Source organism: Cervus canadensis, chromosome 5 (assembly GCF_019320065.1).
Source record: "Cervus canadensis isolate Bull #8, Minnesota chromosome 5, ASM1932006v1, whole genome shotgun sequence".
NCBI classification, from domain to species: domain Eukaryota; kingdom Metazoa; phylum Chordata; class Mammalia; order Artiodactyla; family Cervidae; genus Cervus; species Cervus canadensis.
Genome location: NC_057390.1, coordinates 54,373,142 through 54,386,924, shown reverse-complemented (window position 1 = coordinate 54,386,924; position 13,783 = coordinate 54,373,142). Strand labels below are relative to the sequence as shown.

At 41.6% G+C, this 13,783-nt stretch overlaps 1 protein-coding gene across 1 annotated transcript; it reads left to right on the top strand.

Annotated features, from left to right (window-relative positions):
* The first annotated feature begins 1,436 nt into the window (after window positions 1–1,436).
* LOC122441801 (lithostathine) lies at window positions 1,437–4,178 on the top strand. Its single transcript, XM_043468836.1, has 6 exons — window positions 1,437–1,470; window positions 1,768–1,875; window positions 2,420–2,538; window positions 2,750–2,887; window positions 3,475–3,601; window positions 3,887–4,178. The coding sequence occupies exons 2-6, from the start codon at window positions 1,791–1,793 to the stop codon at window positions 3,952–3,954; spliced, it is 537 nt and encodes a 178-aa protein (XP_043324771.1). The 5' UTR covers window positions 1,437–1,470; window positions 1,768–1,790; the 3' UTR covers window positions 3,955–4,178.
* Window positions 4,179–13,783: the final 9,605 nt, after the last annotated feature.

Here is a 13,783-nt window from a genome sequence, read left to right as displayed (position 1 = left end):
GATTCCCCAAACTCATGTACGTTGAGCCGGTGATGCCATCCAACCATCTCATCCTCTGCCTCCCCTCTCCCCTTGCTCTCCATCTTTCCCAGTGTCAGTCTTTTCAGTGAGTTGGCTCTTTGCATCAGGTGGCCAAAGGACTAGAGCTTCAGCTCCAGTATCAGTCCTTCCAGTGAATATTCGGGGTTGATTTCCTTTAGGATTGACTTGTTTGATCTGTTCAAGGGACTCTCAAGAGTCTTCTCCAGCACCACAGTTTGAAAGCATCATTTCTTCAGCACTCAGCCTTCTTTATGGTCCAACTCTCACACTCCATACATGACTATTGGAAAAACCATAGCTTTGACTAGACGGACAGACTTTTTTCAGCAGTTATGTCTCTTCTTTTTAACATACTGTCTAGGTTTTTCATAACTTTCATTTCAAGGAGGAAGCATCTTTTAATTTTATGGCTGTAATCATTGTCCTCAGTGACTTTGGAGCCCAAGAAAATAAAATCTGCCACAGTTCCCATTCTTTCCCCATCTATTTGCCATGAAATGATGGGACAAGATGCCATTGTATTTGTTTTCTGAACATTGTCTTTAAGCCAGCTTTTTCACTCTCCTCTTTTATGTTCATCAAGAAGCTCTTTATTTCCTCTTCACTTTCTTTTATTAAAGTGGTATTATCTGCATATCTGAGGTTATTGTTATTTCTCCTGGCAATCTTGATTCCAGCTTGTGATTCATCCAGTCTGGCATTTCACACGATGGACTTACTTTACATAGAAGTTAAATAAGCACGGTGACAACATACAGTCTTGACATATTCCTTTCCCAATTTTGAACCAGCCCATTGCTCCATGTTGGGTTCTAACTGTTGCTTCTTGACCTGCATATAAGTTTCTTGGGAGACAGATAAGGTAGTCTGGTAGTCCCATCTCTTTACAAATTTTCCAGTTTGTTGTGATCCCCACAAAGACTGATTAGTTCAAATAATTTTTTTCAAAGTTATACTCCCCCAACTTTTACTTCATAATTTGTTTTTCTTTAATCTTAAAAGACAAGGATTAATGAAACTCATATATATGCCAACAAGAGTCAGTTCTTGGCAGATTGAACTCTCCAATGTCACATACTTTCTAAACTATTAAACATCAGAATTCATGCCACCAGGTTTCCTTCATTCCTGTAAGTTTTTCAGACCAAGATAACTGGGCAAGGATGAAAAAAGCACAAACATCACCTGTTTCTGAGAAATTACTGGTCTGATGAAGAAAAAGAAGCAACAGCTGTGACAATTCCCAGCCTTTGGAAGGATCTCCTGCCCGTGGTGGAAATCTCCACAAATCAAAGCCAGACACGTCCCCCTGACCCCTGTCCTGGCTCCTTTTCCCCCTTATTCATTTCAGTGCCCCTCCCTCAAACCCTCTTATAAAAGCCCAATCTTTTCTGCCCTGACAAGCCAGTGCAGATCCCTGCAAGAGAGGTAAGTGGGAGCCGAGACTAGATGAGACCAGTGACAGGGATTTCACCTTGCACATTTCAGGGGAGGTGTACAAGGATCCTTGTCCTCAGAGAACATGGGAGCTCTGAGACCAGGGGAAGCCAGACTTGGAGATCTCAGGTGCACTAGGATGTGTAGATTTTCTAATTTTTTTCCAGCACCATGGAAGGGGAGGGATGCCACCAAGATGGATTTATTCCTTGGGGACTAGATGGAGGAAAAGACAAGAGGTACAATACGGGATCTCTCACGCCCTCTCTCTGACCACCCTCCCTTTAGTTCTCTAGCTGCCTCCACACTTCATGGACACTATGCTGCCTTCCCTGGGCCTCCCCAGACTGTCCTGGATGCTGCTCTCCTGCCTGATGCTCCTGTCTCAGGTCCAAGGTGAGATTTCTCTGCCTCTAGCACTGGGTTCCCAGTGTATGCTCAGGGCCAAGAAGAGGAGGAAAGCTCCTGTGCCTCCCCTGGTAATGGGATATCCCCACACAGCATAACTGCCTGGATTCCTGAGTCATCACTCCGTCCTTCAGGTAACCAGTGGTGGGAAGCACCCCAGTGGTTCAGTAACGATGGGATGAGGTGATTTCTATTTTCTCAGTAATTTATGTGCATAGATGAAGGAGGAAACTGTAGAGTGTCATTAACGAGATGAGTAGAAGGAAAATGATTGATCAACTCAGAGGAGAAGAAGGACTGGACTTTTGAATAAAGACAATGAATAAAAAGAAGAGAGATCATCATCCAATTAGTAGGTCTAGTTCATGATTTATAAAAAATCCTGGAGTGTTGGCAATGGTGAGAGGCAGTCAGAAGTTTGGTATCACCACCCCAAGCCCTGACCTCATAAATATTCCCCAAGGTCATCTTCCCCCTCCAATTCCCTCTCTCCATTTCACCCCATTCCTCTCCCTTATTTCTTCCTCTCTAGGGGAAAATTCCCAAAAGGAACTGCCCTCTGCACGGATCAGCTGTCCCACAGGTTCCATGGCCTATAGATCTTACTGCTATGCCTTGTTTAAAACACCCAAAACCTGGATGGATGCAGATGTGAGTGTTGGGATCTGCAGTTAGGGGAGATAAGCAGAAACAAATCAGAGACTGGGTTTGAGCACCAGGAGGTCTCCATTCTCAAGAGTTTCCTGAGGATGAGTATGATGAGCTCATGTTTTGCAAACATACCCCTTCTCACCTGCATTGGCCCTTCCCTTCCCCTAGTGGTGTCTCAAGGTCCTCCTATGTATTCCCCTTCCCCACACAGATTGCCTGCCAGAAGAGGCCCTCAGGACATCTTGTGTCTGTGCTCAGTGGGGCTGAGGACTCCTTCGTGGCCTCCTTGGTTAAGAACAACTTGAATACCCAATCAGACATCTGGATTGGGCTCTATGACCCCACAGAGGTACACTTCCATCTCTCTGATCTGTTACTTCCAAAGGTGCCGTAGCCACCCAGGTCCCTCTTTGTTCCCTTTTGCCAGCCCAGAAAATACCTGAGAGATCCCTGGAGCTCACAGGATAACTAGGGAAAGTGAGAGCCTAGTCCCCAGCTAAAGTTAATCTGCCTTTCGTCAAGCTTTTACACAGTTCACACAGCATACCTTGTAATTCAGTTCATTGCACTTGCCTGAGTCCACACATGCTGTGCTTATCACGTCAATGAAGATTTAGGATTGATGCAGTTTTCCCTTTTATAAAACAGACACTGTCTTGGAGGTTCAGAGGGTAAACATAAATGCACCCCGAGTGTAGTTCAGATAGGGCCATGTTCCTCTGAGATATTTAATTGATCTTTGTGATTATTGGCTATGAAATTAGCCAATAGAGTTAGGGAGAGTTTCCCAGAGGAGAGCTGTGGGGCCTCATCTTGAACAGCAGAGCTAATTCCATGATGCTGGGGAGGGGAATCAATCATTCCAACAGACAGCATCAGGCCAGGAGAATTTTAAAGGCCTTTCTATCTCACCCAACTCCGTCCTCTGCTCCATAGGGCTCTGAGCCCAATGCTGGCGGATGGGAATGGATTAGCACTGACGTGCTCAATTATGTTGCCTGGGAGACAGATCCTGCTGCCATCTCAAGCCCTGGCTACTGTGGGAGTCTCTCAAGCAGCTCAGGTAAGAGACATAGAAGGTCATTTTTGTCCAGTCTTTTCCATCCCCTCACCTGCCATTTCTGGGTCTGATCTTCTCAGGGAATCCTCCTGGGCTGGAACCATAATATTGGCTTGTCTTCTCCCATTCCTTCTCATCTCTTCTTTCTTTCGGTCCTCTTCCCAGGGAGTGGGAGACTGGTGAAGATGAGGGAGGGCCTTTGAAGCCTAAAGCAGAATCTGGGATTCCTCTCCATTGGGTTCTCAAGCTCCACCAGCCCCACTGACTTGAGCTCTTCTGTCTCTCCAGGATATCTCAAGTGGATAGATCATAACTGTTATTTGAAATTACCCTATGTCTGCAAGTTCAAGGACTAGATCAGATGAGAAGTCAGCAGCCTGACTGGCGTGCAACTGGTGTGCAACTCATTATGAACTTGGAACTAGGATTTAAGACCCACAATGGAAGGGGATATTCTCCTCACACCCCCAACCCAACCACCTCATTCTGACCTTCCCTCCTCCCCAGACTCAATTCAGGCTCTTTTGTGTGTTCCCTAACCTGACCCTGCAAAGTTCACAATAAAAATTTTAGTCTTCAATTGCCTGTCTTCTTTGCCTCGTTCTCATAGACAAATTGAGGAAGATGAAGTGGGAGGTCAAGAATTTTTGGTCAGTCTCTGCCTCATTTCACCCAGGTTCCTGGGGAAATAACCATATATACATATTTGTGTATTTGTGGTTAAGTACATCACCATTACTTCTGTAGCATGTGGGCTGTAGATACATAAAGACATCACTCTTCCATTCACAGTACTGCTCACACATTCCCCCAAGACACGTTTCTGATGGTGTAAGGAAACCAGTCTTAAGGTGTGTGATGATGTTTAGAACTGTGCTTCCTAAAGTATTAGTGTGAAACATAAATAGACTTTATTAATATTCATAAAATGTATGCAAACAAATTAATAATCTAATTAAATAGATAAAACATATAATCAGAATGAAAACCTGTTTTGGTTGTTGGTGGTTTTGGCAGATGTAAATGTAACCTGTCAAACTGAGTACAGTTTTCTAATACCTATCAAATTCTGTACTTATACCTCACCATGTTCAGCCAGCTCTGGTCCATCTAACTACATGTTGGCTTATTTCTATAGGGCACTTTATTAAAAAGGACCCAGTATGTCCTCTATCCTTGAATCTTAAAACACTGTGACCTCAGTCATGACTGGAGTTTGTGTGACTTTAATGTCTAGCAGGATTTTTCTTAACATTTTTTTGAATGGAAACTAATGTCCCTCCTAACTGAAGGCAAGATCCAGACTCTGTGTATCTGCGTGTTTTAAAACCACTAATCTGTCATTCACCTTGTCACCACCCACCCTTGTCACAAGCTTCCATTGTGGAAAAAAATATTTGGACCAGTTCCCTAATTTGGAAAAAAAACATTTATCATATGAGACCACTGATGAAATTTTCCATATGGACCAAGAACACTATGAAAGTTTCATGAGAGGATATTGCTTCTCAAATAAAGAGATAAAAATGAATGATCATTGTCTTTTTTTATGTTTCTTAAATTTCATTTCCTATTTCTGAGATAAACTGTGCGTGCATGCTAAGCCACTTCAGTCATGTCCAATTCTTTGCGACCCTATGTACTGTAACCCACCAGACTCCCTGTCCATGGGATTCTCCAGGCAAGAATACTGGAGGGGGTTGCCATGCCCTCCTCCAGGGGATCTTCCCAACCCAGGGATGGAACCCACATCTCTATGTCACCTGCATTGGTGGGTTCTTTAACACTAGCACCACCTGGGAAGCCCTAAAATAGATTACCTTAACTAAATATTCCTTTAGCAATTTTTGTTGAAATCTTCTCCATCAGTTTAAATGAATTAAGGATTGCACAATGCTAAGGGTCTTGATTTTCCGCCCTAATTAAAGTAACAACACAGGTTTGAAAAGTTCACAGCGATTGGTCTTGCGCCAGTTTTCATTTTAGTTGAGTTCCCCCTTCAATGGCAGGTGAGCCCCTACAGCTGTGGGGACCAGATCCTCTTCCTCTTGTTGGAGGACTCATTATATCAGATAAAACATTTGTCATGGAAAGTAATAAAACTCTCAACATAATCTGGCTCATAAAAATAAAGGTATTTCCTGGACATAAAACTGAAATGTAACAGTGAGGAAGACCTTGAGGTCTGTTTGTCCAGGGCTCAAGGGTCATTTCTCTGGGACTCTATTGTCTGCATCCTCTTTTATTTACATCCTTTATCTTTCAACTGCCTTCCTTAGTTACAGCACAGGAAAGTTGCCAGCAGCAACTTGGGCTACTGAATCCTCCTCAGTATCAAAAGGGGGCTTCCCAGGTGGTGCTAGTGATAAAGAACCTGTCTGCCAATACAGCCAGATATAAGAGACACAAGCTCGATCCCTGGGTTAGGAAGATCCCCTGGAAGAAGCCATGGCAACTCACTCCAGCATTCTTGCCTGGAGAATCCCATGGACAGAAAAGTCTGGCTGTCTACAGTCTGTGGGATCACAGAGAGTCAGACACCACTGATCAACTAACGCTTTCACTTTTCAGGTCTCCAGAAATTGTCACTACACACACATTCAGAGAATTGGAAGTAGGTTAAACTTAAGGTTATAACCAATTGGGGTTAGGGGATGTGAAAAATTATTAAATTTTCTTTTTTTCCCCTTAATAATGAACAACTGCCATATCACTACCATCAAAAGAATAAAAATACAGGTCTCTCCAGTAAAGAGGCGCATCCTAACTTTACAGATTCCAAGCCACAGATTACTCACTTTCTCATGGTCGGTTTGCTGTTGATGCCCAACATCATAAAATATCACTCTTTCAATTTTTTCAGTTCTTCTGCAAACTCATTTAGTGAATGTTCCTTTGTAGTTTTCCTCAGCACAGATTATTATGTAAATGTAAAAGTGAAAGTGATAATCGCTCAGTTGTCCTACTCTTTGCATCCCATGGACTGTAGCCTGCCAGGCTCCTTTGTCTGTGGAATTCTTCAGGCAAGAATACTGGAGAGGATAGCCATTCCCTTCTTCAGGAGATCTTCCTGACACGGTGATCAAACCTTGGTCTCCTGCACTGCAGGCAGATTCTTTACCTTCTGAGCAACCAGGGAAGCTCTATTACATAGACAGTTCATAGCTATTCTCAGTCTTCCTTTGAATGGAAACAGCTCCAGTGAGACCTTAAAATTTAGATGGCGTGATTTTTTTAAACTTATTTTCATCGCATATATTTTCAAAAGACAGTCACATGATTAAGATAAAATCAAAATATTGCCCTCCCCAAAGAGCAATGAAAGAATAGAGAATTAGAAGGACACTTGGAAAAATTTTTGATGTTGTGCTTCTTAAGTCTTTTGAAATGTTTATTTCTAAATCAAGTTTAGACTGGATATTGCCATTCTCTCAAGGATATGTTAAACATTATGATATCTAGATTACTTGAAACTTCAGCAAGTCCTCTTGCATATCCATATTCTTGGTTTATAAACCAAGTGACTGCTTAGTGCTTCCTTACATATACCAGAAATTCACAACCAGTTCTTTGTAGGCAGCCACTGTTACAGAAAGAAGTACCTTCTGATTTTTTCTTAAAATGAGGGAAAAAATCATTTAAAATAGTCATGAACATTTTTAATCCTTGATTTAAGAGATTATTTATTCTTATCTTGTCTAAAATGAAAATAAAAAAGACAGTCAATAAATGAAATTAGTTTAATAAACTGTGGTACCTCTATTGAATTGAATATGAACTATTATAAATTGCAATGAAATGCTTAATTTTATAAGATTATCAAATGTGTATGTGGAAGAAGGTAGAGGCAATGAAGGATCTCCTTTTTCATTTCCCCAATTGCTATCCAGCTTGGGTGGCTCCTCTGTCCATTGAATTCCCCAGGCAAGAATACTGGAGTGGATAGCCATTTCCTTCTCCAGGGGATCTTCCCTACCCAGGGATTGAACTCCCATCTCCTGCGTTTCAGGCATATTCTTTACCATCTGAGCCACCAGGCAGCCCACCAGAGTAAATGAGGAAGATTTATTACAACAGGACATGAGCAAAAGATAGAGGTAAAATCAAAGCCTCCCAAGTGAGCAGAACAAAACCAGGTCCTGAGAAGGGACACAGGTGATATAGGCTCAGAGAGATTCCCAGAATGGGTAGAGGCCCTTCCCGGCATGGGCTGGAACTGTCCAATGTAAGGAGTCCTCCCCACAATCAGTCCCACTTTCCTTCAGGCAAAGACGGAGTTTTTTTCATTCTCTGAGTGCTCCCAGGTGCCCAATTCCCATGTCCCTGAAAGGCAGGGAGAGCAAGAAAAGATGTTCCAGGAAGGCTGCAAAAAGGAAGCAAAGAAAGCCCAGAAGCGATGCAGGAGATCAGGCCTCCTGGGAAGATTTGGGAAGATATTTGGAAAAATATTCATGGAAGAGAGAAGCAGGGAAGTGTGGAGAGACTGTCAGCCTATCTCATTTCTTGATTTTGTCCTTTGCCTCAAGTTTAGGAAAGTGATCAACACTTGCATATGTAGAATCTGATGGTAGCACCTGAAATGATTAATTCTTCCAACTGAATTCAGTTGCAAATATCCCTGAAAATTAACTTTAGTCAAAAAATTGTATTTGTGAGCTTATATCTCACCATTTTAAATGAAAAAACAAAACAAAACATAGTACAGTAGGTTTCTACCCCAATCCCCCAAACAGTGCTCTAAAACCCATGAACACCCAGGTTTAAGGAGCAAATTATCATGTTAAAATAGAAAATTCTTTAAAACTTCATTTCCTGATTAGCACACAATTAATGTGTTGTTAAAACTTTTTTCTCTTATTGTATGACATACATGACCCAGTGATGCCTCTTTTTTGCACCTGCAACATCTGTGACCTGCGCTCTCTTTGAGAAAAATATGCAATTCTCATCTTTTACCAACCATGCTTAGTATGTCACTAGACTTAGCTCATGCATATTTTTATTAATGGATTCATACTGAGATTTGGGCATGCATATATCAATTTTTCTTATACAAAATTTGGCTGGAAAATGTTGCACCAATTGATGCACATATTTTCTGGAGATTGGATCATTAAAACCGAAGAATTATTCTATTAAGAAAATGTTAACCAGAGACCAAATCTTCAGGATTTACCTGCAATACCTTAGGTACTATTCAGAAAAATTCATAGAGATAATAAAATGTTGCTAGTTGTATAATACAGTGCTTTATGCAAATTCATTGCTCAATCCCATCCTTTTAAAGACTTTGAAATGCTCAGCATCTCTCTGCAGCCAACTTCCCAGGGAACTTACCCCAGACTTTTAAACCCATACACATGATCTTTTTCTGAAAGTCATTGACTACCACAAGTGGAAAGAACACTATTTTTTCATTGAGGAAGCAAAGAATCTTTTCAGAGCAGACTTGGGAAACAGTTCTGTGTGGGGCTCTGGCATTTCTTAACTTCATGTAAGCAGAGACACTCACTGCCCTCTCTTCTGGATGACCTTTGCAAGGAAGTCTGTGTAGTGAAGAGCCTTTAAAAACAGAAAGGCCATCTCTCTCCAAAGCAATGACAGGTTTGCTTACAGTTTTGAAAAACAGAGACAGTGCTTCCATCCAGAGCAAAGTAAGTCAGGCCTGATCACTCTCCAATGCAAGAAAGATGTCTCTTTCTGAAGTAAGGAGTAGGCTAGCTTATGGCCCATCAGAAAGACTCAGGTTATTCATGCTCCTGTAGCATAATTATAGGGGATATTCCTCTGCTGTAATATAACCCGCTATGTGTGAAAGCACCTGTTTGGGTCCATCTATGTCCACATCATGGGACCAGGGTTTAAGGGGAATTGAGCTGAATATTGTGAGACTCATAATGCCACAAGTATTATACTAAAGTCCTTTGCCTTCTTCCTATGCAATGGCAGGGAGGCAACAAGGCTACTAGGGAAAATTTGAGAGAGCTCGTGGTCCTTGACATGAAATTAAGTAACTTTTGTAACACATTGGAAGAAAATAACTTTATCTGAAGGGTCTTGAGTCTTATTTGCTGATTTCTTTCTATTGTTGTTTCCATTCTATTTTCTTTTCAAGAAATAGATTCCTTGTTCTTTTCAAAATTACACCTGTCAGACTTGCTATCCTGCCCTTTTCCTCTAGAAGTCCTCCCCTCCCATCATTCCCTTCATCTCATGCAGTGTCTTTCTCTTTCCCTCTCCCTGCCCTTAAAGGTCTACAGACTGCAGCTTGACATTCTGTCTATCTACATTGTACCAGGGAGAGTCCCATCATTCTTACCTTTGGAAAAGTTGAGCTTTCCAAGAGGCTCTAACAGAAAAATAAATTTTAGCCAGATTCTACTGCAATATATGTTAACGTGAAATACTGTGGACTTCAAGAGGTCATAGATTAGGAAATCCTGTAAGAAAATACATCTGGAAAAAAAATCAACCAGAACACTTAAACTGTGTGGGTTTGGTACACATATACAATGAAATATGTGTATGCTTATTTGCTCACTCACGTCTAACTCTTTATGACTCCATGGACTATAGCCTGCCAAGCTCTGCTGTCCATGGAACTTTCTAGGCAAGAATGCTGGAGCAGGTTGCCATTTCCTCCTCTGGGGGATCTTCCTAATCCAGGGGTCAAATCCATGTCTTTTGTGTTTCCTGCACTGACCCAGGCAAATTCTTTACTGCTATACCACCATACTAAGCCATAGAAAAAGAAAGAAAGAATGCCATTTGAAGCAACATGATGGAACTAGAGATTATCATACTAAGTGAAATTAGCCAGAGAAAGATAAATATTATATGAAATCATTTATATGTGGACTCTAAAAAAAAATGATACAAATAAACTTATTTACAAAACAGAAACAGACTCACAGACAAAACACCCTTATGGTTACCAAAGATGGGGAGGAAGTATAAATTAGGAGTATGGGTTTAAAGTATACAAATTACTACATATAAAATAGATAATCAACAAAGGTCTATTTTATAGCATGAGGAACTCTACTCAATAAGCTGTAATAACCATTTGGGAAAATAATCTGAAATAGAACGGATACTAAGATCATGGCATCCGGTCCCATCACTGCATGTCAAATAGATGGGGAAACAGTGGAAACAGTGGCAGACTTTATTTTTGGGGGCTCCAAAATCAGTGCAGATGATGACTGCAGCCATGAAATTAAAACACGCTTGCTCCTTGGAAGAAATGCTATGACCAACCTAGACAGCATATTAAAAAGCAGAGATATTACTTTGCCAGCAAAAGTCCATCTAGTCAAAGCTTTGGTTTTTCCAGCAAGAGTTAGGCTATAGAGAAAGCTGAGCACTGAAGAATTGATGCTTTTGAACTGTGGTGTTGGAGAAGACTCTTGAGAGTCCCTTGGACTGCAAGGAGATTCAACCAGTCCATCCTAAAGGAAATCAGTCCTGAATATTCATTGGAAGGTGTGGTGCTGAAGCTGAAACTCCAATACTTTGGCCACCTGATGCGAAGAACTGACTCATTTGAAAAGACCCTGATGCTGGGAAAGATTTAAGGCAGGAGGAGAAGGGGATGACAGAGAATGAGATGGTTGGATGACATCACCAAAGCAATGGAAATGAACTTAGGCAAGCTTGAGGAGATGGTGAGTGATGGGGAAGCCTGACAGGCTGCAGTCCATGGGGTCACAAAGAGTCAGACATGACTGGGCAACTGAACAACAAGACTGCAGTATGCCAGGCTCCTCTGTCCATGGGATTCTCCAGGCAGGAATACTGGAGCGGGTTACCATGCCCTCCCCCAGGGGATATTCCCAACCCAGTGATAGCACCTGAGTCTCCTGCGACTCTTGCATTTCAAGGGCAGATTCCTTACATGCTGAGCCATTAGGAAAGCCTGACCTACCAGACATTTTAGAACTATCACCAAAAAAAGATATCCTTTTCATCATAGGAGATTCGAATGTAAAAGTAGGAAGTCAAGAAATACCTGGAGTAACAGGCGAGTTTGACCTTGGATTACAAAATGAAGCAGGCAAAAGCTAACAAAATTTTGCCAAGAGAATACACTACTCAATGCAAACACTCTCTTCCAACAACACAAGAGATGACTCTACACATGGACATCACCAGATGGTCAGGAACATAATCAGATTGATTATATTCTTTGTAGCCAAAGATGGAGAAGCTCTATACAGTCAGCAAAAACAAGACTGGGAGCTGACTGTGGCTCAAATCATGAATTCCTTATTGCAAAATTCAGACTTAAATTGGAGAACATAGGGAAAACCACTAGACCATTCAGATAGGACCTAAATCAAATCCCTTATGATTATACAGTGGAAGTGACAGATAGATTGAAGAGTTAGATCTGATAGACAGAGTGCCTGAAGAATTACGGACAAATGTTTGTAATATGGTACAGGAGGCAGTGACAAAAACCATTCCCAAGAAAAAGAAGGCAAAATGGTTTTCTCAGGAGGCCTTACAAATAGCTAAGAGAAGTGAAAAGCAAAGGATGAAAGGAAAGATATACCCATCTGAATGCAGAATTCCAAAAAGAGCAAGGAGACATAAGAAAGCCTTCTTAAGTGGACAATGCAAAGAAATAGAGGAAAACAACAGAATGGGAAAGATTAGGGATATATTCAAGAAAATTAGAGATACCAAGGGAATATTTCATGCAAAGATGGTCACAATGAAGAATAGAAATGCTATGGCCCTAACAGAAGCAGAAGATATTAAGAAGTGGCAAGAATATACAGGAGAACTGTACAAAAGAGGTCTAATGACCCAGATAACCACAATGATGTGACCGCTCACTTAAAGCCAGACACCCTGGAGTGTGGAGCCAAGTGGGCCTTAGGAAGCATCAGGATGAACAAAGCTAGTGGAGGTAATAGAATTCTAGCTGAGCTATTTCAAATCCTAAAAGATGATGCTGTTAAAGTGCTGCACTCAATATGCCAGCAAATTTGGAAAACACAGCAGGAGTCATGTATGGGTGTGAGAGTTGGACCAGAAAGAAAGCGAGGGCCAAAAAATTGATGCTTTCAAACTGTGGTGCTGGAGCAGTTACTTTAGAGTCCCTCAGACAGCGAGGAGATCAAACCAGTCAATGGAAATCAACCCTGAATATTCATTGGAAGGACTGATGCTGAAGCTCCAATCTTTGGCCACCTGATGCAAGGAGCTGACTCATTGGAAAAGACCCTAATGCTGGGGTAGAATGAGGGCAGGAGGAGAAGGGGACAGCACAGGATAAGATGGTTGGATGGCATCATTAATTCAATGGACATGAGTTTGAGCAAACTCCAGGAGATGGTGAAGGATAGGGAAGCCTGGTGTGCTGCATCCCATTGGGCCACAAAGCATTGCACAGGACTGAGTGACTGAGCTACAGTAAAGTCTGTATCAGATCATGCTTAAGGAAAATATTATGAAAAGGAATTCTTTGTCTGGACCTGTTGTACTCTATAGTTAGAAAAATAAGAAAAACACCAGAGTTGAAAATATTCACTAGAAAGCAGGGTCTGAGAATCACGCCATCAGGGTCCCATCAGGAAGATGTTTAAAGGTTCTGGGAAGTCTATTTGCAAGGGATATTTTGTGATCCTGATTGATCTTAAAGTGTGCTGAATGGTGGAAGTGCAGTGTGGACTTTCAGTCCACTGGTGAGACAGTTACCATCAAATAAAGGAGTGATTTGGTCAATCCACTGAAATCATATCAGGGCAAGGTAGGCAGAGGACATGTCATCAAATTGATGGCAGGGGAGAACCAACAAAATATGTACCTAGGAGGAATCCACATGTGTATGGGAGGTGTTCAGGGACAAAAGAAAAAAAAAAAAAAAACACATGAATTTAGAAAGAAAGCAAAAGAAAGGAAAAATACTGGAAGATAGAAGAGGTAAATTTTAGCTTCATCTTTCTTTGATAGTACAATACTGGACACATCAGTTAAGTCCTGGGATTTCAGTATGTTTTCGCACTTGCCCCAAGTTGAGTTGTTCCATATGTTGCCCACTGCCTCCCCTTCTCTGTGTCCTCAGACTACCCCATTACAGCTCACACTGTCTGTCTGACTCCTGCTGCCGTCCCCTCAAGCCAGCCATCAATATTCTTGGAAAAATTCACTTTCTTCTCCTTGTGCTCAGGATCA

Coding starts and splice junctions, on each gene's coding strand:
- LOC122441801 (XM_043468836.1), top strand. CDS start 1,791: ATGGACACTATGCTGCCTTCCCTGGGCCTCCCCAGACTGTCCTGGATG. Junction 1,876..2,419: donor GCTCCTGTCTCAGGTCCAAG/GTGAGATTTCTC, acceptor CTTCCTCTCTAG/GGGAAAATTCCCAAAAGGAA. Junction 2,888..3,474: donor GGCTCTATGACCCCACAGAG/GTACACTTCCAT, acceptor TCTGCTCCATAG/GGCTCTGAGCCCAATGCTGG.